Consider the following 22464-nt stretch of genomic DNA (forward strand, 5'->3'; position numbering starts at 1 on the left):
GGTTGAATATTGGGAAGGAATTGTTGGCTGTGAGGGTGGGGAGGCCCTGGAATGGAATTCCCAGAGAAGCTGTGGCTGCCCCATCCCTGGAATGTTAAAAGACCCAGATAAACATTAAGGGTGAAAGAAGAGGTTCCTAAGCCCAGGTGCTGCTGCTCTTCCCACCTCACCCCTGCTGTTCCCCTGGTTTGTGGCCTCAGGGATGGTTGGATGTTGCTCCGAGTGTTTCCCATCCCGATGGAAGCACCGACACCGTCACTGGAATTCCCGTGTGCCCGGGAAACACCCTGTACCCCCCACAAACCCCCTGCTGTGGTTGGACAGACCGTCTCCACCCCATAAATCCCTTCCTGACCCGCTCTCTCTCTGCTCAGGGACGGGCTGGAGGATCCCCTGGACGACACGGGGCTGGTGCAGCAGCAACTGGACCAGCTCTCCACCATCGGGCGCTGCGAGTACGAGAAGACGTGTGCTCTGCTCGTGCAGCTCTTCGACCAGTCAGCCCAGTCCTACCAGGAGCTGCTCCAGAGTGCCACTGCCAGCCCCATGGACGTGGCTGTGCAGGAAGGTGAGCCCAGCTGCAGGACTCAGAGGCCCGTTTTCTTCCAGAGGGTGTCATTTAAAACCTATTTAATATCTTTGATATCCTTATTGGTGGTTTAGATGAGGGGGTTGAGTCCACCATCAGCAAATTTGCAGGTGACACCGAGCTGGGGGGGAGTGTGGATCAGCTGGAAGGCAGGAGGGCTCTGCAGAGGGACCTGGACAGGTTGGATCCATGGGCTGATTCCAAGGGGATGAGGTTCAACCAGGCCAGGGGCCGGGTCCTGCCCTTTGGCCACAACAACCCCTGGGGACAGAGGGGCTGGAGAGCAGCCAGGCAGGAAGGGAGCTGGGAGTGGGGATGGACAGGGAGCTGAACAGGAGCCAGAGTGTGCCCAGGGGGACAAGAAGGCCAATGGATCCTGGCCTGGCTCAGGAACAGGGTGGCCAACAGGGCCAGGGCAGTGATTCTGCCCCTGGACTCAGCACTGGTGAGGCCACCCCTGGAGTGCTGTGTCCAGCTCTGGGCCCTCAGCTCAGGAAGGACATGGAGGGGCTGGAGTAGGTCCAGAGAAGGGCAACAAGGCTGGGGAAGGGACTGGAGCACAAGTGCTGTGAGGAGAGGCTGAGGGAGCTGGGGGGGCTCAGCCTGGAGAAGAGGAGGCTCAGGGGAGACCTCCTCACTCTCTACAACTCCCTGCCAGGAGGGGGGAGCCGGGGGGGGTTGGTCTCTTTTCCCAGGCAACCATCAGCAAGACAAGAGGGCTGGGTCTGCAGCTGTGCCAGGGGAGGGTTAGGTTGGAGATCAGGAAGAATTTCTTTGCAGAGAGGGTGCTCAGCCATTGGAATGGGCTGCCCAGGGAAGGGGGGGATTCTCCATCCCTGGAGGTTTTTAAGAAGAGACTGGATGTGGCATCAGTGCCATGGGCTGGGAACCACGGCGGGGTTGGATCAAGAGTTGGACTGGATGATCTGGGAGGTCCCTTCCAGCCCAGCTGATTCTGGGATTCCCAGGAGAACCCGCCCAGCAGGGAGGATCATCTCCCCCGCGCTGCCACAAGGAGCGGGATGGTTTGGACACCCAGTGTTCCTGCTGGAGAGGGGGCTGTCCTAGAACGGACCCCATCCTGATTTTTGGGGGGAAATACAATGTGTTCCTTGCCTGTTCTGTCAGAGCCACGAGGGTGTTCCCCACCCAGCACTGCCCAGCTCGTCCCTCTTTCCCTGGGCTGGGATGTGGGTGCTGCTTTGACCCTCCTCACAGTGCTGTCCAACAGCTGACCCAATTTCGACTTTTTTGGGGAAATATAACACATCTCCTTGCCTGTTCTTTCAGAGACAAGCCACGAGGGTGTTCCCCCTCCAGCACTGCCATCCCTGTTTTCCCTGAGCTGGGATGTGGCTGCTCCTTTGACCCTCTTCACTGGCTGGCAACAGTGCTGTCCTATAACTGACTCCATTCCTGTTTTTAGGGGGAAATATAACTATTTCCTCACCTGTTCTTTCAGAGACAACTCATGAGGGTGTTCGCCCTCCAGCACTGCCATCCCTGTTTTCCCTGAGGGGGGATGTGGGTGCTCCTTTGACCCTCCTCGTTGGCTGTGGGGCAGAAACCTCCAGCTGGTTGTTGGTAAAGAGTGACTGGCAGTGGGATTTTCACCTGGTGCCACTGCCTGAAGTGGTTTGTGTGCACAGCCCGAGGTGGGCTCAGCATGGGGGGTCAGGAGCTGTTTAACACAGACCAGAGCACAGCAGCTCCTCTGGGGGCTCAGGGATTATTCCCCTCTCTAACACTGGATCTGCTTCCCTGTCCCTGGAGAGTTGGGTGCATCAGCACAGGTATGGGAACTGTTCCTTTTCCTTCTGAAATGGCACTGCCTGGTTTAACACAGTTATTCCTTATTTTCTTTTGGCTTTATTTGTGGGGAAAACCCCCATCTAAGTTGACTTCTCCACATCCCTTGAAGGAATAAACACTTGCTGGCACGTTAAAGTGCACAGGACCTCCTTTTACAAGGAAGTGACTTTCTGCAGTGGGAAAGCTCTGAATAAGGACAATCTTCCAGGGAGACCTGGAAGATTGGGAAGAACCCCAGTAAATCCTGGAATGGTTTGGGGTTGGAAAGGACCTTAAAGCCCATCCAGTCCCACCCTCAGCCATGGGCAGGGACACCTTCCTCTAGCCCAGGTTGCTCCAACCTGGCCTTGGACACTTCCAGGGATCCAGGGGCACCACAAAATAGCAATGAAAGCATTAAGATGGAAAGTTCTGTCTCATAAACACAGCACCAGAGCCTTTTTCCTTGGCGCTGCACATTCCATCAAAGCCCTGGGTCAGCGCCAGGGGCCGTCAGAAGAGGTTCCTCACCACAGGGTGCATAACCGAGTCCTGTGGGGAGAGAGACAGCCCCCAGAGCAGAAAGACACCCCTTGTGCCCGCCGTGTGTGCCCAGATGAGGGTCAGATCTCGTGGAACTCGTGGTTCTCTGCTGGTTCTCATGTCCTCTGTTGCCTGCAGGGCGCCTGACGTGGCTCGTCTACATCATCGGGGCGGTCATTGGCGGGCGCGTGTCGTTCGCCAGCACGGACGAGCAGGATGCCATGGATGGAGAGTTGGTCTGTCGGTAGGGAAGCGCCTCTGGCTGCTGGAGCCCTCCCCAAAACCACCCTGCTGACCCTGCCACCTTGTTCTTCCCCTCCTTTCACCTCCAGACCCCCTGGAATTAGCAGAGGGAAGGAGGGATCGGTGGCGCTCGTTGGCTAAATTGGGGGGATTTGGGTTGTGAGGAGCAAACTGAGAGGGGAAGAACATGGAAAAGGGGCTTTTTGGTTGAATCACTGACTAAATACATGATGGTTCTTTGCTGGGTTGGAGAGGGAAGTCTTTTTTTCATGGTTAATAATCCCAAGTGGCTTTTGTTCATAAGTGAACTGTGAGTGTTGTAGTTCTGAAGTTAAAACTTCACAGTGTTCCCTAAAACATGCTGGGATTTTTGGGATTGCAAATCCTGGCCCAGTGCAAGCTTTATTTGGTGGGTGTGAGGATAAAACCTTGAGTCCCACTGAATGTTTTCTGGTCCAGATCTTAATGCTCCCCTTGGAAACCAGGATAGGAGAAGGAGCTGAAGTGTGAAGGTGTGGAAGCTGAGCTGTGGGTAGACCAACAGGTCCAAGCTCTGGCTTCCCATGAGGCTGATGAATTAAAAAGGGGAAATTATGAGACCCCCATCTATATTTCAGTTACCTTTAGAACCATCACAGATGATAAATGTCCACAGAAATCTGTTAATATTTGGGTTTCTTTCCTGCTTTGTGGCACTTGCCCAAAGGGATATCCTTGGGTTTACCCCCCAGTTGTGCTGCAGGGGTGTTCTTTACCCCCAAATCCCCCCACCCAGCTCATGGGGGGTGTTCCTGCAGGGATGGAGAAGCCTCACAACAGCTTTACACTGCAGAGCAACCTGCCCTGGGCGCTGCTTTGTCACCAGTTTTGTGAATTCCCAACCCAAAACAACAATTCCCCTGGAAAGCAAAAAGCCTGGAAACAGCACCACAATCCCAGAAATCCCTCCTTGCTCCCCGTGTCCCTCAGCAAGGTGTGTTTTCCCACCTTTTCCCAGGGTACTGCAGCTGATGAACCTGACGGATTCCCGCCTGGCCCAGGCTGGGAATGAGAAGCTGGAGTTGGCCATGCTGAGCTTCTTCGAGCAGTTCCGGAAGATCTATATCGGAGATCAGGTGCAGAAGTCTTCCAAGGTAATCAGTGCCTTTGGCTGGGGCTCCTTGGGGATCCAAACTCCAGTGATCCCTGCTTTTTTGAAAGGAAAACCAGAGGCATTAATGATTTCCTCCTCTCTTCAGCTGGAGATTCTTACAAGTCCCATTTGCTGTGATTTCTAGATTTGTTCCCAAGTGTTATTTTTGAGCTGTTTTTTGAAATACCCACGTCAGGAAGGAGCCATTGGCTTTGGCTCCTTCTCGGGAGCTGAGAACTGGAAACCATAATTCAGTTTTCCCTGAAAACCTCTGACCACCTCAGACACCCACGGAGTTTCATCTCTCTCTTGCTTCCCTGGCTCTGAAGCGGAGATAAATCTCCCTTCTCTTCATGCCAAGGCAGTTGTAGGTGTGCTGGTGCCTTGGTGCCTCTTTAGAGGTGTGATATCCTTGTTTTAAATGAAAAAAATCCACGGAGGATGGGAACATCATTGCTCCAAACTGGGTTCTCTTCCTTTCTGGTCATAACCTTTCTTCCCTACCCCAGAGACTTGGGGACTGCTGCTAAGAGTTCCAGATAAATGCAGTAAGTACTGGGTGTAGTTGGAGGTGGAGGAGCATGGGTTTTATGCCCCCTTTTCCTTGGAAAACCAAGTGCTCCTGCTTTTATGTGCAATGTCTGGACCTCCAAGAAAGAGGAGACAGCGGTTCGGGGCGAGATCAGATGCCGAGATCTGGGAAATCCCGGAGCAAACACCTCCCTACATCATTCCACAAGGGGAAAAACGGCTCCTCTTGGGGGATTCCTTGTTCTCCTGGCAGTTCTTAACCGGGTGTTGTTCCCTCCCCAGCTGTACCGGCGGCTCTCCGAGGTGCTGGGGCTCAACGACGAGACGATGGTGCTGAGCGTGTTCATCGGGAAAATGTAAGTGCTGCTGCTCCCCAGGCAGCCCAGAGCCCAGGCTCTGCTGCACCAGGAAAACTGCAATGTTGGTGAGGGAGCGTTGGTCAGCCTTAAAAAAACCAAAAAAAACAGCAAAAAAACCTAGGAACATCTGGCTCTCCTCGAGGGAATTACAGGCTTTTCTCAGGGCTGAGGTCACGCACGGCGCCCAGGATTGGTTTGTCCCCCACGCCGAGACACAAAAATAAAGCCACACGCCAGGAGAACGGATTCTCTTCCCAGTGAAAAGCAGAGGCAGGGAGGGGACAGCTCCCAGCACACGTCCCCTGTGGTCACTCCACGCTTGGCAGCCACGAGAGCTCTGTGGGGAGGCACCGGCGGCTCCTCCGAAGCTTTTCTTTGCCGCTCGGTCCTGAATCCTTCCCTTAAAAACACTCCTCCACTCCCATCAACACCCAATTCGGCCTCTTCTCCAGACCCAGCCTGGCTTTTTGTCCAGCCTTTGGAGTGTTTGGAACCAACTGAGCAGCTGGCACCCAGTGCCCTGTGCCTGGTGCCGAGCAGCCCAAAGCTCCCCCCGCAGTCGTTCAGCATCGCCCCCGTTTTTACCTGCACGGGGCCTTGCTCATCCCACAAACCCTGGCTGGGCAGCATTCCCGAGGGATGGAATGGCTCTCCTGGAAGAAGCAAGGGCTACTAGAATTCTGCAGCTGACAGTGGATGGTGCAGGTGCAGAATTGCATACGTCTGCATGTAGTCACTGCCGCAGAATTCTCTTACCCTTGCTGCAGAAACCAGCCCTGGAGTGCCCCAGAATTCCAAGGGCCTGGCTATGGGCCAGTGTAGCTTGGGACCCAAGTAGTGAAGATTATCTGAAGGATAATTTTCTAGTCAACCAAATGTAAGTACAGTGATTTTATACCGATCTTTTGTGGCTTGTGCTGTCTGTGGTCTCGGTGGAGGGTGGAGCTGAGCATTTTGGGGTGACTTAAACTGCAAGAATCCACTGCCCAGCCCAGGGGAATCCGAGCAAACCCCCTCTGACCCATCCCTGTCCTCTTCCCTCTTGCAGCATCACCAACCTGAAGTACTGGGGTCGGTGTGAGCCCATCACCTCCAAGACGCTGCAGCTGCTCAACGACCTCTCCATTGGATATCCTTTTGGGAAGAGCTGCTGGGGGCACAGGGGTGAGGGAAGAGTGGCCTGGGAGCGAGTCACAGCTCCCCAAACCCCTTCACCTTTTGGGCAGTGAGAAAAGCAGGGTGTGTTTGCCCCACACCTCGTTGGATCGCAGTGGGTGGCTGGGATGTAGATTTTTTTAAATTTTGGATCATAATTGCTTCGGAGTTGACCACCCACAGCCAGTTTACAGCCTGTCTTCTGCCTTTCCACAAGCTCCAGGCAAATTTTTTTATGGCAGAGTAAACAAAACCCATCACTGCAGGTCTCTCCATTGAGGCCTTGGTTGCTCTTGAAACAAATGGAGGAGAATCCACAACGTCCTGAATAACACAGGCACAATCCCCTTCCAGCTTTGCCCTGGGAGTGCTTTTGTAAGGATTTTTTAAGGATTCTCTGCTGCTTCCTTAACCCCCCTGCACGTACAGCAGCGTGAGGAAGCTGGTGAAGCTGAGCGCTGTGCAGTTCATGCTGAACAATCACACGGTGAGTCCTTCCTCCTCCTCCTCCTCCCTCTCCCCCCCTGCCTTTGTGCAGCTCAGACAATCCCCAGGGAGACAGTTTGACACACTCTGGAAGTTTTCCTGGCTCCCAGGTGCCTCCCTGGTACCAGATGAGCCTGTGGAAGGTGTGGTTTGTGTCCCACCTCTGTTGGGTTCTGAGGGGCTGTGATTTTGTGGCCCTCAGTGTGGGAGGGCTCTGCTCTCCACTCAGGCCAGACCCATCCCTGGAAGTGTCCAAGACCAGGTTGGACAGGGCTTGGAGCAAGCTGGGACAGTGGGAGGTGTCCCTGCCCATGGCAGGGGGTGGAACAAGGTGATCCTTAAGGTCCCTCCAACCCACACCATTCCATGATTCTGTTCCATGTTTCTGTGATGCTCCAATGCTGGAGCAGTTGGACACTCAGTGCCCCTTCCAGAGGGTTTTCAGTGCCTGATGGAATGAGGAGCTGCATTCCCTGAGCTTTTCAGGCATTCCCACGTCCTGCCCTCGGCCCAGAAGCTGAATTCAGTCTGGAATTGCTGTTTCCATGGAGAATGTGGGCAGAGTAGCTGGGCAATCTGCTCTCTGAGAGCTGCTTTAAGGCAGCCTGAAGGGTCCCCAGCAGTAAAGGGGGGGATTCCATCTCTGCTCCAGAGATTCCATCTCTGCTCCAGAGGAAGAGCCAGACTTCCTGGTTCACCTGGGGCTGGGGAATTCCAGGGTGAGGGATGGCAGTGCTGGGATTTGCTGTTCCAGGCAGTGCCTGTTGCCCTCTGGTGGCCTGTGCTCCGGGACAGCTCCAGGTATCCCTGGATCCCGCTGCTTCCCATCAGTGCCCAACCTGGGATCAGCTGGAGTTGGGATCCTCAGCCCCTGGCACAGGAGCCTGTTCAGGGTGGTGGTTCCCTGAACTGTTGAGGTTGGGAAAGCCCTTTAAGACTAAGTTCAGTGATCAACCAGCACCACCACCACTGGCACCACTCAGCCACGTCCCCAAGTGCCACATCCATGTGTTGTTTGAACCCTTCCAGGGACGGACACTCCACCACAGCCTGTTCCAATGATTTACAACCCTTCCCATGAAGAATTTTTTCGTGATACCCAACCCAAACCTCCCCTGGTGCCACTGGAGGCCTCTTCCTCTTTAACCCACCTTTGTTTTCCCTCTCCAGAGCGAGCACTTTTCCTTCCTGGGCATTAACAATCAGTCCAACCTGACGGACATGAGGTGTCGGACGACGTTCTACACTGCACTGGGGCGTCTGCTCATGGTGGATTTAGGTACCTGGGGGCTTTTCCTGGGAATCAGAGCAATATCCTGGGCTTTGGAAGCTGGGCCCTGCTTGTTTAGGGAGCTGTAAGCCCCTCCAGGAAAGGAGGCTGGAGTTGGAAAACCCCCACGAAAGAAAAAGGGAAGGAAGCTCGAGGGTGGGTTTGATGCCACGTTGCTGGGCACAGGCCACCAAACCTGGGGCTGAATTTTTCCATCCTGATATCCCACATGTTTTCCTGACATGGTCCAGTTTGTTCTAAGCCACTTGTCAGTCAGATTTTGGCAGTGACAGATCACCTGGCTGGAGACCTCTGGTCTCTGCCTCCAGGGGAGTGTCTGGCACAGGACACAGGGATGTACCATTTATTTTCTCCTAAATTCCTGGGGTTTTTTCTCCCTCTCAGGGGAAGATGAGGATCAGTACGAGCAGTTCATGCTTCCCCTCACTGCTGCCTTTGAGACTGTGGCCCAGATGTTCAGCACAAACACCTTCAACGAACAAGAGGCAAAAGTAAGTCGGGACATTCCCTGTTATCCCTGTTATCCGTGTCCTCCCTGCTGTTTTCCTTGGAGACCTGGATGTTTTCAGAGGGGCAGGAGAGAGCAGTCATTTGTGCAGAGTGGGAGCTGCTCTCCCCTCTGAAATACATACTGGAATGGTGGGAGCCTCCCTTCCAGGGGGAAGGGGAAGGAGGGATGGCCTGTATCCCTTGGGATCAGGTGTGGTTTGGGGTTGGAGCAGGGAGACTCACCTGCCAGCATTCCCTCTGCTGGGAATGAAATATCCCAGTGGTGTCCCAGCTCCTGGCACTGGAGAGGAAGGACTGTCCAGGCTGGGATTGGGCTCCAGCACAGGCAGGGATTGCTGTTGGGATGGGAGGGAGGGAAGTGGAGCCAGGCAAGGATTGCTGTTGGGATGGGAAGGGAGGGAAGTGGAGCCAGGCAGGGATTGCTCCATGCCTGTATTTTATTTTAACACCTTTCCTTTCTCCACACAGAGAACTTTGGTGGGTTTGGTGAGAGATCTGAGGGGAATTGCCTTTGCCTTCAACGCCAAGACCAGCTTCATGATGCTGTTTGAGTGGATGTATCCTTCTGTTCCCCTAAAACTGCAGCCAGCCCTGACTGCATCCAAATGTCCCATTTTCCCCCTGAAATCCTGCCCGGGGTTTCTCTTCTCTTTCATGGCACTTGGTGTCCTTTCTCTGAGCCCTAAATAGGTTGGACTTGGCCCGTCTGCAGCCCAGTGAACCTACAAAGCTGCTCTGAGCTCAGCTGCCGGGCTTTTTCCAAAGGGCTCTGACCTATAAAACACAAAGGCTCCCCTGCCCTGCATCCCAGCAGCACCACAAGCATTTCCTGCTGCCCCTGGAGCAGCGGGATCCGTGGCCTTTGGGTGAGGAATCCTTTGGCTGCCCAAAGGACACGGTGTTGGGCTCCAGCTCTGCTGTGCCTGGGGAAGGTCAGGGTGTCTGCACTGGCACATCTTTGTCTGTGGGGCTTCCCCTTCCTTCCAGAACCTTCTTTGGGTCTGGTTTTGCCTTAGAAAAAACTCGTGTGTGCAGGTAATTTTTATTGTCATGATCATTATTTTTACATGAAAAAATAAATTAATATTAAATCACGTGATTTAATATGTCAAATAAATATAAACAATAAATATGTGATTTTATCAACAGCAGAAAGAACACATAACTATATAAATTATATTTTTAATAATATATCACATGATGATAATAATAATAAATATATATATAAATATAAACATTAAATATGTGATTTTATTGACAGCAGAAAGAACACATAACTATATAAATTATATTTTTAATAATATATCACATGATGATAATAATAATAAATATATATATATATAAACATAAATATGTGGTTTTATCGACAGCAGAAAGAACACATAACTATATAAATTATATTTTTAATAATATACCACATGATGATAATAATAATAAATATATATATAAATATAAACAATAAATATGTAATTTTATCGACAGTAGAAATAACATAACTACATAAATTATATTTTTAAAAAGTATAATGTCATGATGATGATAATAATAATAAAAATATATATATTTATATATATATATATAAATAATAAATATATAATTTTATTGACAGTAGAAATAACACATAACTATATAAATTATATTTTAATAATAGAATAATATCAGATAATGATGATGATGCTAATAATAATAATAATAATAATAATAATAATAATAATAAAGCAGACCCAGTAAGCAGCATCTCTGTTTAACCCTGTTAATTAAGCTGCTCTGCAGGGCTTGTGTGCAGCCCACAAAATGTGCCTTCTGGTGGAAATGTTGCCCTCTGGAAAGCCCAGAATTCCTTAGCTTTTCCCTGGCAGTTACCCCTCCTACATGCCAATCCTGCAGAGAGCCATCGAGCTCTGGTACCACGACCCAGCCTGCACCACCCCTGTCCTCAAACTCATGGCCGAGCTGGTCCACAACAGGTAGGAGCCTGGAAACTGGCCGGGATTCCCTGGAATGCTTGGGGTTGGAAGGGCTTGGAAGGCTCAGCCCCTTCCCTCTGTGCCTGTTTGTTGCTCCATGTGGGTGTCGCTGCCCTGCTGTGTTTTCTCTCCTTCGATCTATTTATGCTCCAAAAGCTGCCAGAGGGGGGGACAGAAGTGGGGGGGAAACTGGGATTGTTCCAGCAGGGAAGAAAATCCCCCAGATCGGATCCCACGGCTCCATCAGGCCGAGACACGATCAATAACCGCTGGATGTTTTCATTGCCAAGGGCAGCACTGGGAGGTGGGGGCAGGAAATTTGGTCCCTTTTAAAAACCCTGCTTTCAGATGGACCTTGTTCCCCCCTGGCAGCCACTTTGCTCTGGAGCCTCAGCCCTTCTCTGCCAGCAGAGAGGGACCTGTGACGCTGCTGGGATAATTCAGGAGCTGTCTAAGCTGGCACGGGAAGGTCGCCAGGATGATGCTCTGGCTCCCAGCCGGCTGAGCACAACCCTGTGGGAAGGGGCAGAGCTGTTCCAGGGACACAGGGTTCGGGCACAGGCCTTGGGGAGCTCTTGGGAATGCGTCCTGCCAGGCTGCATCTTTGCAGCCGGGGCACAATCCCGGCTGGAAACCATCCAGGCATTTATTCCAGAGGTGAACTGGGCAGCTGGTTGTGATGCAGTTGTCAGGCTGAGTCACTGCAGGGGCACAAGTGCCAAGCTGGGACTCGCTGGTGCTGCCCTGAATAGGGGCAGTCAGGCTGGGCTGCAGGGCCTTCCAAGAGGTTGTGTTTGGGAGCAGTATCCCAGTGACTGATTGACTTCCAGCCTCAATCCCATAATATTCCTGACATCTGAGAAATACAGGGCCTTTCTTCTGCCACAGCAGAGCTCCTCTGGCCCCAAGTGCCTGTGTCCTGTGTGGTGTTGGGATTTCCTACCAGGGCAGGGTGGGAACTCAGGGAGCATCCGGGACTCCCAGAACCAGCAGCTCCTGCACTGGTGGCTCTGGTTTTGCTCCCAGCTGTGTTCGAGCTGCAGTTTCCAGTCCCAGAGTGGTTTGGGTTGGAAGGGACCTTAATGCTCATCCTGTTCCACCCCCTGCCACGGGCAGGGACACCTCCCACTAACCCAGGTCCCTCCAACCTGGCCTTGGACACTTCCAGGGATCCAGGGGCAGCCACAGCTTCTCTGGGAATTCCACTCCAGCCCCTCCCTACCCTCCCAGGGAGGAATTCCTTCCCAGGAACCATTCCCTGTGTCCTGTCCCTCCATCCCTTGTCCTCAGTCCCTCTCCAGCTCTCCTGGAACCCCTTCAGGCTCTGCAAGGGGCTCTCAGGTCTCCCTGGATCCTTCTCTCCTCCAGGTGAACCCCCCCAGCTCTCCCAGCCTGACTCCAGCCCTGGGATGAATCCAGCGTGTCTGTAACCATTCCCTGTGTTTCCCTCAGATCCCAACGGCTGCAGTTTGATGTGTCCTCTCCCAATGGAATCCTGCTCTTCCGAGAGACCAGTAAAATGATCACGACCTACGGTGAGTGCCCCCGGGTGGGATCCAGCAGCCTTGGGCTGCCTTGGACTCCCCCGTGGCTTGGGAAGGCTCCAGGAGCCAGGCTGGGGAGCAGTGCCAGGGGGATGCTTGGATACAGGGAGATGGTGCTGCTGGAAGCATGGGGTGGCCAGGCAAGGAGGGGGAAACAAGGAAGGAAGTGTCAGGCGTGAGCAGGAACCAGGCTGGGCCCCTGCGAGGGTGACACCATGGAGAACATTCCTGTCCCCACAGCAAATACACTGAGTTCTCCTGAAAAATCACACAATGGTTTGGGCTGGAAGGGACCTTAAAATTATGGAGTGCCACCCCCTGCCATGGGCAGGCACACCTTCCACTAGCCCAGGTTGCTCCAAGCCCCGTCCAACCTGGCCTTGGACACTCCCAGGGATGGGGCAGCCACAGCTTCTCTGGGAATTCCTTCCTAATATCCCACCTAAACTCCCCCTCTGTCAGCTTAAGGCCATTCCCTTTGTCCTGTCACTCCATGGCCTTGTGAAAATCCCAGAGGAGCCACACTTTTCACTGGTACCAGTCTCCCTAACCCTCACCTGGGGGATAAATCCTCGGTGGCCTCAGCCCCTCCTTAACGGCTCCGCTTGGGTTTTCCTGCCCCCCCTGAGTGGGAAGGCTTTGGATGCAGTGCTGGAATGCTGACCCCGCTTCTGTGCCGTGCAGGGAATCGCATCCTGACGCTGGGGGAGGTCCCCAAGGATCAGGTCTACGCCCTGAAGCTCAAGGGCATCTCCATCTGCTTCTCCATGCTGAAGGCAGCGCTGAGCGGCAGCTACGTCAACTTCGGGGTGTTCCGGCTCTACGGGGACGACGCCCTGGACAACGCCCTGCAAACCTTCATCAAACTGCTGCTCTCCATCCCCCACAGCGACCTCCTGGTGAGCACCACACTGGGGACACCCCGGGGAGGCAGGGCTGGGAGGTTGGGTGGGAAAGGGATCGCGGAGAGAAGGGAACTCGCGCCCCTGGAAGGGGCCGGCGGGGAATGGCAGCTCCTGGAATGTGCAGCAGCGGGTCCTGTGTGAGGGGTGTCACCTCCCCACCCAGATAATTCCCCAGGTTTGGGTTGGAAGGGACCTTAGAAATCATCCCTTGGGCAGGGACACCTCCCACTAGCCCAGGTTGCTCCAAGCTGGCCTTGGACACTTCCAGGGATCCAGGGGCAGCCACAGCTCCTCTGGGAATTCTATCCCAGCCCCTCACCACCCTCCCAGGGAAAAATTCCTTCCCAGTATCCCAGATGTTGAATTTTTGGGTGACTTGGCACCTGGAGAGGTCCAAGTTTCCTGTGAGAAAACAGCAACCAGTGGGAAAGAGGATTTAATAGACCAGAGTTGGGAACCTGCTGGATGTGGAATGGTTTTGTTGAGGGAGAAGGAAGGGGGGAAAAATCTGTTTGCCCATAAATATGCTGGAAGAGGAGTTGGTTTGTTCTTTCCAGGTGATTAATAAAGGGTTGGGTCTAGAAATCCTCAGCTGATGGTTCCAGGGTAACCATGAAGACTTAAAACTCTTCCTCTCCTCCTTTCCCTGCAGGATTATCCCAAGCTCAGCCAGTCCTACTATTCCTTGCTGGAAGTTCTTACCCAGGACCACATGAACTTTATAGCCAGTCTGGAGCCTCATGTAATCATGTATATTCTCTCTTCCATTTCAGAAGGTCTCACTGCACTAGGTAATTCCTCCTGCTCTCTGTTGTGTTTTCAGGGATTTGGTTTGGAAGTGGAGAGAGAGATTTGGGAGAGTTTCAGGATAACAGATGGAATGTCCCTTGTGAGAACAGGTGGAGGAGTTTCCCCTCTGTTAAAGGTGGAATGTTAGAGAGAGGGAGGGAGAGGTTGGACCAGGTGACCCCACCACTGGTCCCTTCCATCCCTGTGAATATCATGGAATCATGGAATGCTTTGGGTTGGAAAGGACCTTAAAGCCCATCCAGTGCCACCCCCTGCCATGGGCAGGGACACCTTCCACTAGCCCAAGTTGCTCCAGCCTGGCCTTGGACACTCCCAGGGACCCAGGGGCAGCCACAGGGAAGAATTCCTTCCCACTCTCCCCTCTATCCCTGCCCTCTGGCAGTGGGAAGCCATTCCCCTTGTCCTGCCCCTCCAGGCTCTTGCCCAAAGTCCATCTCCACCTTTCTTCCAGCCCTTTCCAAGCACTGGAAAGCCACAATTAGGCCTCTCTGGATCCTTCCCTTCTCCAGGCTGTACATTCCCAATTCTTTAGCCTCACCCCAGGGAGGAGGTTTCTGACCTGGTCAGGGTTGGGGCAGTTTCTGCTCCTCAGACCCCAAAAGGCCCCCAAGAAGCGTCGCTGTTCCCCCGGGGAGCCCTTCCAGCAGCATCCCAACATTCCCGCTCTCCCTGTTCCTGCAGACACCATGGTTTGCACGGGCTGCTGCTCCTGCCTGGACCACATTGTCACTTATCTCTTCAAGCAACTGTCCCGCAGCACCAAGAAGAGAACGACCCCCCTGACCCAGGAGAGCGACCGCTTCCTGCACATCATGCAGCAGCACCCCGAGATGATCCAGCAGGTAATTCCCGAGCCCTGGAACCTCACCAGCTCCCTGAATATGCCCAGCATGATGTCACACCCTGTTCTGCAGCCCCCAGGGTTTTCTGGAATAAACAGGGTGGGTTTTTTTGCTGTCCCACACAGTCCTCGTGGGGTAGGTGTGATGCCGTGGGATTCCAAGCCCTGCTCCAGGGATGTGGTTGTCCCCTGTGCAAGGAACACCATTTTGGCCTTTCAGATTGGCCAAAAAAACTGAGCTTTTGGCTTTAAGAGAAACACAGCTCTGGTGTTCTCCAGCCTCACTCACTGGGACTTGTCAAAGTGTCAGCACAACTCCCACGTGGAAACAGGGAATATTGGGATATTGTTCCACCCTTGCTGATGGATCAGGTGCCAAGCAAAGCAGGCTTTTTTGGGGGCTAGAGACTGTATTTTCTGAGGCTAAAAAAGAGAAACTGCATCTTCCAGCCCAGCTAAGCTGGATCCTGGCCTGAGCCTAAGGAGGCTGTGGAGGGAAAGGCAGGGTGAGAGGAAACTCCTCAGGGCATCCAAACGTTCCCTTGTTTAGGGAAGATGAGACAATACTCCCTGGCTGCCTTGGGGGCAGGATGGGATGTGTCAGGACCTCATGAAGTCCTCCAGCAGTTCCTCCCACAATGTTGGACTCATGGAATGGTTTGGGTTGGAAGGGACCTTAGAGCTCATCTCATCCCACCCCCTGCCATGGGCAGGGACACCTTCCACTGTCCCAGGTTGCTCCAACCTGGCCTTGGGCACTTCCAGGGATCCAGGGGCAGCCACAGCTCCTCTGGGAATTCTATCCCAGCCCCTCCCCACCCTCCCAGGGAGGAATTCCTTCCCAATATCCCATCTAACCCGACTCTCTCTCAGTTTTAAGCCATTCCCTGTTGTCCTGTCACTGCGCTCTTGCAAATAGCCTCAAAGGTGTTTCCCACCCCAAATTCCAGGATTCCCTGGCACTCAGGGCTCTGCCCCCCTGAGCCCCCAGCCCTGGGGGTGCCTCGCTGCTCCTGGGCCGTGCTGAGCAGGGAGCTGGGATGGCCAGGGCTGCTTCCAAACCCCATTTCCCTCTTCCAGATGCTCTCGACAGTGCTGAACATCATCATCTTCGAGGACTGCAGGAACCAGTGGTCCATGTCCAGGCCCCTGCTCGGCCTCATCCTGCTCAACGAGAAGGTAACGGAGCCAGGAGGGATGGCAGGGCTTGGCTGGTGCTGAGGGAGCAGCAGATGGTTGGGAAGCCTTGGAGAGAGCACGTGCCAAGGGAAGGGTGTCCAGCCCTCCCTGCACACCCTCGGAGCTGAGCAATCCAATTCCCTCCCCCTCAGAGCCCCCCGAAGAGCTGTCACACCTTCCCTCCCTCCTCCCAGGAACCCCCTGTGCGTGTCCTGCCCCGAAGCCGAGGTCCCCTGGGAACTAACCCATCCTTTTCCTGTCTTCCCAGTATTTCTCTGACCTGAGGAACAGCATAGTGAACAGCCAGCCCCCGGAGAAGCAGCAGGCCATGCACCTCTGCTTCGAGAACCTCATGGAGGGCATCGAACGCAACCTGCTGACCAAGAACAGGGACAGGTCAGTGTGGGGCTGGGGCTGGGGCCTCCTGCCCAGCACAGCACAGCACTGGAGCAGCTTTGCCATGGCATTCCTTCCTGGAAAGGCTTGTCCAGGGCAGTGGTGGAGTCGCCATCCCTGCAGGGATTTCCCACGTGTGGGGGTCCAGGCTTGGCACTGCTGGGTGGAGGGTCGGGCTCGATGACCTCAGAGGGCTTTTCCAGCCTCAGTTCCACGATTCCATTTTAGGGAATCAGGGCAGTTTTTTGGGTTTTTGTTGTTTTTTTGTTTTTTCCCCACGGCTGACCAGGCAGTGTTTAAATTAATTGGCAGTGCTTAATGACCCTTTTCTCAGCTGGGTTCCAGTAACCTGCACTGCTCAGGGTTATTACAGAGGGCAAACACAGCACCAGCAACCCAAAAATGCTTCCCTGGGGCACAGGGTGGGACTTATAGGGATGGTCCTGTGCAGGGCTGAGGGTTGGACTGGATACTCCTTTGTGAATCCCTTCCAACTCAGCATATTCCATGATTTGAGAGCTCAGGGAGCGTTTGGATGATCCTTTGGGGCACAGGGTGGGATTTTGGGGTGTCCTGGGCAGGGGTTGCACTCACTGCTCCCCGTGGGTCCCTCCCAGCTCAGGATATTCCATGATTTGAGAGCTCAGGGAGCATTTGGATGATCCTTTGGGGCACAGGGTGGGACTTTTAGGGATGGGCCTGTGCAGGGCTGAGGGTTGGACTCACTGCTCCCCGTGGGTCCCTCCCAGCTCAGGATATTCCATGATTTGAGAGCTCAGGGAGCATTTGGATGATCCCCTCAGGGCCAGGGTGGGATTTTGGGGTGTCCTGGGCAGGGGTTGCACTCACTGTTCCCCGGGGGTCCCTCCCAGCTCAGGATATTCCATGATTTGAGAGCTCAGGGAGCATTTGGATGATCCTCTCAGGGCCAGGGTGGGATTTTGGGGTGTCCTGGGCAGGGGGTCCCTCCCAGTGGGATCCCTGTGCCCGAGGGGGTCCCTGAGTGCCCTGCCTGCCCCCCCAGGTTCACCCAGAACCTGTCAGCGTTCCGGAGGGAGGTGAACGACTCCATGAAGAACTCGACCTACGGCGTGAACAGCAACGACATGATGAGCTGACACCTCCCACCTCCAGCTGTACAGAGCAGCATCTCCTTGGCCTGGCCCAGAGGGGTTTCTGATGGAAAGAAAAGAGGCCCTTCCTAATCCCTGCCCTTCCCCAGGGCTGGATTGTGGATCCCACGTCCCCGAGGGAGGAGGGAGCAGGAGGTTGAGAGCTCTACCTGGGCAGGTGCTTCTGTTTTCCGTGGGGTTAAAAAATAAAAAATAAAAGGGGGTGGAAGGGCATAATCCAGGTGCAAGAATCCGATGTCTCTCCCTACCCCTGGATGTGGAAACGCCAGCGCTCTGCTGCAGCCTGCCTTGTATAAAACATGTACATTTTTTCATAACATTTTGAACAAGGTTTATATTGACTCGAGTTTAAAAAAAAAACAAACAAAAAAAACTGACAAAAAAAGAAAAAAAAAACGACAAAAAAAGAGGAAAAAAATAAAAAAAAAACCACACACACACACAAAAAAACCTACACAAAATGACAACAACAAAAAAAAAAAAAATACAGTGTGATTGAAATTTTTACAGAGTCCTGGTGCACCGGTGCTGGCGTGAGGGTTGTGTATGAGAGTGAGGAAAGCGTGGCCTGAAGCTTTACTGGGCGAGGGGGTGGCTGTGTGTGAAAGTGCAGAGAAATCTATTTAGTGACAGTAGAGAGAGAAGCAGGAAAAAAAAATTAAAAAATTTAAAAAAAAAAAAAAGGATTAAAAAACAAAAAAAAAACCAACAAAAAACAAACAAACCACGGCGACGAAACCCGACAAAAATTTAAAAAAAAAAATTAAAAAAAAACAAAAACAAAGTAAAGAAAAAAAAAAAAGAAAAAAGAGGCATTGTAAAATTCCAAAATGTATATTTTTTCTTATTAAGCCCCCCCTTGAAATCACAATTTCCCCCGGTCTCTCGCCCTTGTTATTGGGAACTCGAAGCCATGGCGTGACCCTCCGTTCGTGCTTGCTCGTGGGTGTCTCTCCTGTCCCCCCCTTTGGAGCAGTAGCCCCTGTCCCCTCCCAGAGCCCTCCCCTCCTCCCCCAGTTCTGTTTTATTCCCCCTTCCCACCCCCCCAGCGTGAGCAGGAGCTCAGGGCAGCACAGGGAGGCTTCTTAATAACAAGGTTTTGCCCAGCATGAAGTGTTGAACCCCCCTGGGGAACGAGCCCAGTTCTTTTCCGAGTCACCACCATAAACTTTCGGGATAGAAATCGATAGCAAAATTGACTTAACAGAGGAAAGCTGATGGGGGAGGGAACCTGTTTGCCTTGTATTTTCCCACTATTGTTGCTGCTAGTCGTGTGCATCCTCTTGCTCAGCTCTACCCACAGACACTCGGTCCTTAGGGCTTCAATTTTATTTCCCAGACACCACCTACTCTTTAATTTTATTTTCCTTCTTCTCCCCCTTCTTTTTTTTTTTTTTTTTGTTTGTTTGGGTTTCTTTGTTGATTTTTTTTTTGTTGATTTTTTTTGTTTTGTTTTTTTTTAAGATTTTGTTTGTTTTCTTTCCTCTGGCGATTGTGTGTTGGGTCCCTTTTTCGCGTGAGCAGATGCTGGTTGACTTGTCAGGGTGTTTGCTGCAAACAGTGTAAGCATTGTGACTGCAAATAAAACTTCAATGGTTTCTACTGACCACGTGTCTGGCACCCTCAGTTCCCCCCCCCCTGCACCCCAAAAACCTCCCCTGCAACCTCAAGATCTCTCCCTGCACCCTGGTTTTACCCAAAATCTCCCTTGGAGCCCCAAGAGCTCTCCTTGCACCCTGTTTTCACACAAAACCCCAAAATGTCCAAAAGAGCCCCAAGATCTTCCCCAGAACCTCAAGATCTCTCCCTGCACCACAAGTTTCTCCCCTGCAGCCCCAGGATCTCCCCCTGCACCCTGGTTTTACCCCAAACCCCCAAATCTCCCTTGCAGCCCCAAGATCTCTCCCTGCACCCTGGTTTTACCCAAAATCTCCCCTAGAGCCCCAAGATCTTCTCCTGCACCCTGAAATCTTCCCCTTGCACCCTGATTTTCCCCCCCTGCACCCCAAAATCTCCCCTGGAGCCCTGACATCTCCCCCTGGCCCCCTGAGATCTTCACCTGCATTCTGAGTTCAACCCCAAGATCCCTCCCCGCACCCCAAGACCTTCCCACAACCCCAAAATCTCCCCTTGCCCCCTCAAGCCTTTCCCCCAGAACCCCAAGATCCCCCCCCAGCACCCCCAGCCCTCCCCTGCCTGCTGCAGGGTGACTCTTCCCACCAAAACATGTCCCAAAATCCCCCAAATCAGATGGAATTCGGGGGGGTTGTGGATGGTACTTTGCCCTCCAGCAAAGCTCTGGCCAAACCCCGAGTGGATTTGGCCACAATTCCTCATGTTTTAGCCCATTTTGGGCAACAAGCTGCGCCCAGGTGGGGGTGCAGGGGAAGGGGGGCACCCCCAGCCCCACTGTGGGGGGGTCCTGGCACTGACACCAGCACAGGGATGAGTTTTTAAAAACATTTATTTACAGCCCGGGCGGGAGGAGCAGCCGAGGCAGGTCCAGCCCTGCTGCCCCTCCCAACCCAGAGCGGGGCTGGGGGGGCTCCTGCCCCCCTCACCCGGGGACAGGGGGCTTCCTGCCCCCCTCACCTCGACACCAGGTGAGTTTGCCCCTGCCCTCAGCCCGATTTTGGCTCCTCAGCCTTCCCCCTGTAAACGGCGTCGTTCCAGCCTTCCCTGTTCCGGGCGATCTCGATGGCGAAAAACTGGATTCTGGTGGCTGGAAAACAGGGGAGGGAGAAACCCTCCAGCACAGCTCAGCTTTCCCACAGCCCCCCCCTACCCCCCTGCCCCGTTTCCCACCGAAGATGGTGTTTTCCTCGGTGTATTCCCGGCGGGAATCCAGGCGGAGCAGAGTCCCGTAGTTGAAATCCTCCACCACCCCCTCGAACCTCAGGCAGAACGGGCGCCACTTCTGGGGTGGGGAAAGGGGTTGGAAAAACCCCCTCAGCACCCCTGGGAGATGGGGAGGGGGGGAATCCATGGACAGGGGGGGGGATCAGCTCCCACCCACCGCCTTGGCCGGCTCCGATTTCAGCTCCTCGGGGTCCAACACGTCGATTTTGAGGTCCTGGAAGGTTTTCCTGAACTCCTCATAGATCTGGTCGTCCACCTTGGTGAGGTTCAGGAATTTGGGGTCCACGGAGGAGATGAGCTGTGCAGGGGGAGGGGGGGCAAAGGGATTTATTTGAGCCAAGAGCCCTCCTGGGAGACCCCCCAGCCCTGTGTGAGCCCCCCCAGACTCACGTTGAAGTAGACCTGGGCGTGCTGGTGGGCCTTCATGGCCCAGGCCAGCTCCACGCGGGGCTGCCGAGGGAAAAGAGGGCTCAGGAAGGGCTGTGCATGCCCCCCTCCCCCTTGGGGGGGTCCCTCCTCCCCTCTGGGGGACCCTCTCCCCCTGCTGGGGGTTGCTCTCCTCCCACTCAGGGGGTTTTGCTCCCTCCCAGTGCTGGAACCCTCCCAGGACAGGGACCCCCAAATCCTGGAACCCTCCCAGGACAGGGACCCCCAAATCCTGGAACCCTCCCAGGACAGGGACCTCTCAATGCCGGGACCCCCCCACTCAGGACTGAGACCCCCCCCAATTCTGCAACCCCAAAGCTGCGACCCCTTCCAATGTTGGGGCTCCCCTCCACCCCCCAGGGCTGTGACCCCCCCCTTCCCGGGACGAGGACCCCCAAATGCTGGAACCTCCCAATGCTGGAACCCCAAAGCTGCAATACCCCCTCCACCCCCAGGGCTGTGTGTCCCCCCCAGGACTGTTCCCCCCCCCGGGACAGAGACCCCTCCCGGGACAGGGACCCCCCCCGGGACAGGGCCCCCCAAATGCTGGAACCCTCCCAGGACAGGGACCCCCAAATGCTGGAACACCCCAGTCCTGGAACCCCAAAGCTGCAACCCCCCCTCCACCCCCAGGGCTGTGTGTCCCCCCCAGGACTGTTCTCCCCACCCAGGACTGTGCCCCCTCCCAGGACTGTTCCCCCCCCGGGACAGGGACACCCCCCCCGGGGCAGGGACCCCCAAATCCTGGAACCCTCCCAGGACAGGGACCTCTCAATGCTGGGACCCCCCAATCCTGGAACTCCAAATCTGCACACCCCCCCTCCACCCCCAGGACTGTTCCCCCCCCCAGGACTGTTCTCCCCTCCCAGGACTGTTCCCCCCCCCGGGACAGGGACCCCCCCCAGGACAGGGACCCCCCCCGGGACAGGGACCCCCAAACTCACGTCGTTCCCGAACGCCTCCGCCGGCAGCGACAGCGCCTGAGCGGCCGCCGCGGCCTCGCCGGGGCCCTGCGGGGACACGGGGCTGAGCCACGGGGGGGACACGGGGGGGACACGGACCCCCCCACGGCCAGCCGGGCCCCAGCAGGGCCCCCCGTGGCCCCGGCAGTGCCCCCCAGTCTCACCAGTCCCGCCAGTCCCGCCGCCGCCATCGCAGCCACGCCGGAAGAGGCAGAACCGCCCCGCCCATGGGGGGACACGGGGGGGACACGAGGGACGGGGGGACACGGGGGGACACCAGGGATAGGGGGGGACACGGGGGGACACCAGGGATAGGGGGGACACCAGGGATATGGGGGGACACGGGGGAGACACGAGGGACGGGGGGACACGGGGGGACACCAGGGATAGGGGGGGACACGGGGGGGACACGAGGGACGGGGGGACACCAGGGATAGGGGGGACAATGGGGGGACAAGAGGGATAGAGGGGACACGAGGGACGGGGGGGACACCAGGGGGGACAGGGGGGATAGAGGGGACACGAGGGACGGGGGGGACACCAGGGATAGGGGGGGACAAGAGGGGGACAAGGGGGGGACAAGTTGGGGACAAGAGGGATAGAGGGGACACGAGGGACGGGGTGACACCAGGGATAGGGGGGACAATGGGGGGACAAGAGGGACAAGGGGGGAACAAGGGGGGACGGGGGGTCATGGGGAGACGGGGAAGGACAAGAAGGACGAGGGGGACATGGGGAGACACGGGGGGGACACGAGGGATAGGGGGGACAGGAGGGATGGGGGGACAATGGGGGAACAAGAGGGACGGGGG

The 22464-nt window shown here is 54.8% G+C and overlaps 2 protein-coding genes across 3 annotated transcripts in view; one reads left to right on the forward strand and one right to left on the reverse strand.

Moving 5' to 3' along the window:
- Positions 1-19011, forward strand: part of XPO7 (exportin 7) — a 42127-nt gene extending 23116 nt beyond the window's left edge. For both annotated transcript variants that reach the window (XM_051811797.1, XM_051811796.1), the window contains exons 12-28: positions 375-568; positions 3062-3167; positions 4164-4299; positions 5112-5185; positions 6237-6317; positions 6767-6830; positions 8000-8108; positions 8505-8611; positions 9099-9187; positions 10490-10597; positions 12050-12132; positions 12826-13040; positions 13699-13837; positions 14538-14698; positions 15778-15876; positions 16145-16272; positions 17297-19011. In XM_051811797.1, the coding sequence (XP_051667757.1) occupies positions 375-568; positions 3062-3167; positions 4164-4299; positions 5112-5185; positions 6237-6317; positions 6767-6830; positions 8000-8108; positions 8505-8611; positions 9099-9187; positions 10490-10597; positions 12050-12132; positions 12826-13040; positions 13699-13837; positions 14538-14698; positions 15778-15876; positions 16145-16272; positions 17297-17390 (1987 nt within the window). In that variant the 3' untranslated portion in view covers positions 17391-19011. The remainder of the gene's footprint in view (positions 1-374; positions 569-3061; positions 3168-4163; positions 4300-5111; positions 5186-6236; positions 6318-6766; positions 6831-7999; positions 8109-8504; positions 8612-9098; positions 9188-10489; positions 10598-12049; positions 12133-12825; positions 13041-13698; positions 13838-14537; positions 14699-15777; positions 15877-16144; positions 16273-17296) is intronic.
- Positions 19012-19851: 840 nt separating this feature from the next.
- PBDC1 (polysaccharide biosynthesis domain containing 1) lies at positions 19852-21863 on the reverse strand. The gene is made up of 6 exons (XM_051811948.1): positions 21817-21863; positions 21635-21700; positions 20655-20714; positions 20422-20562; positions 20211-20322; positions 19852-20127 (listed from the first exon to the last, which is right to left on the reverse strand). Exons 1-6 carry the CDS (start codon positions 21841-21843, stop codon positions 20027-20029), a joined length of 507 nt encoding a protein of 168 aa, XP_051667908.1. The 5' UTR covers positions 21844-21863; the 3' UTR covers positions 19852-20026.
- Between the last annotated feature and the right edge of the window lie 601 nt (positions 21864-22464).

Source organism: Manacus candei, unplaced genomic scaffold (genome assembly GCF_025592945.1).
Source record: "Manacus candei isolate 608988 ecotype Guabito, Panama unplaced genomic scaffold, ASM2559294v1 h1tg000084l, whole genome shotgun sequence".
Taxonomy (NCBI): domain Eukaryota; kingdom Metazoa; phylum Chordata; class Aves; order Passeriformes; family Pipridae; genus Manacus; species Manacus candei.

Bases quoted from the DNA above. Each gene is read 5' to 3' on its own strand.
- PBDC1 (XM_051811948.1), bottom strand. From the start codon at position 21,843: ATGGCGGCGGCGGGACTGGCGGGACTG. The intron at 20,715-21,634 runs GTGAGTTTGGGG...TTCCCTCGGCAG, and splicing joins CGGAGGCGTTCGGGAACGAC to CCCCGCGTGGAGCTGGCCTG. The intron at 20,563-20,654 runs GTGAGTCTGGGG...CCCCCTGCACAG, and splicing joins ACGCCCAGGTCTACTTCAAC to CTCATCTCCTCCGTGGACCC.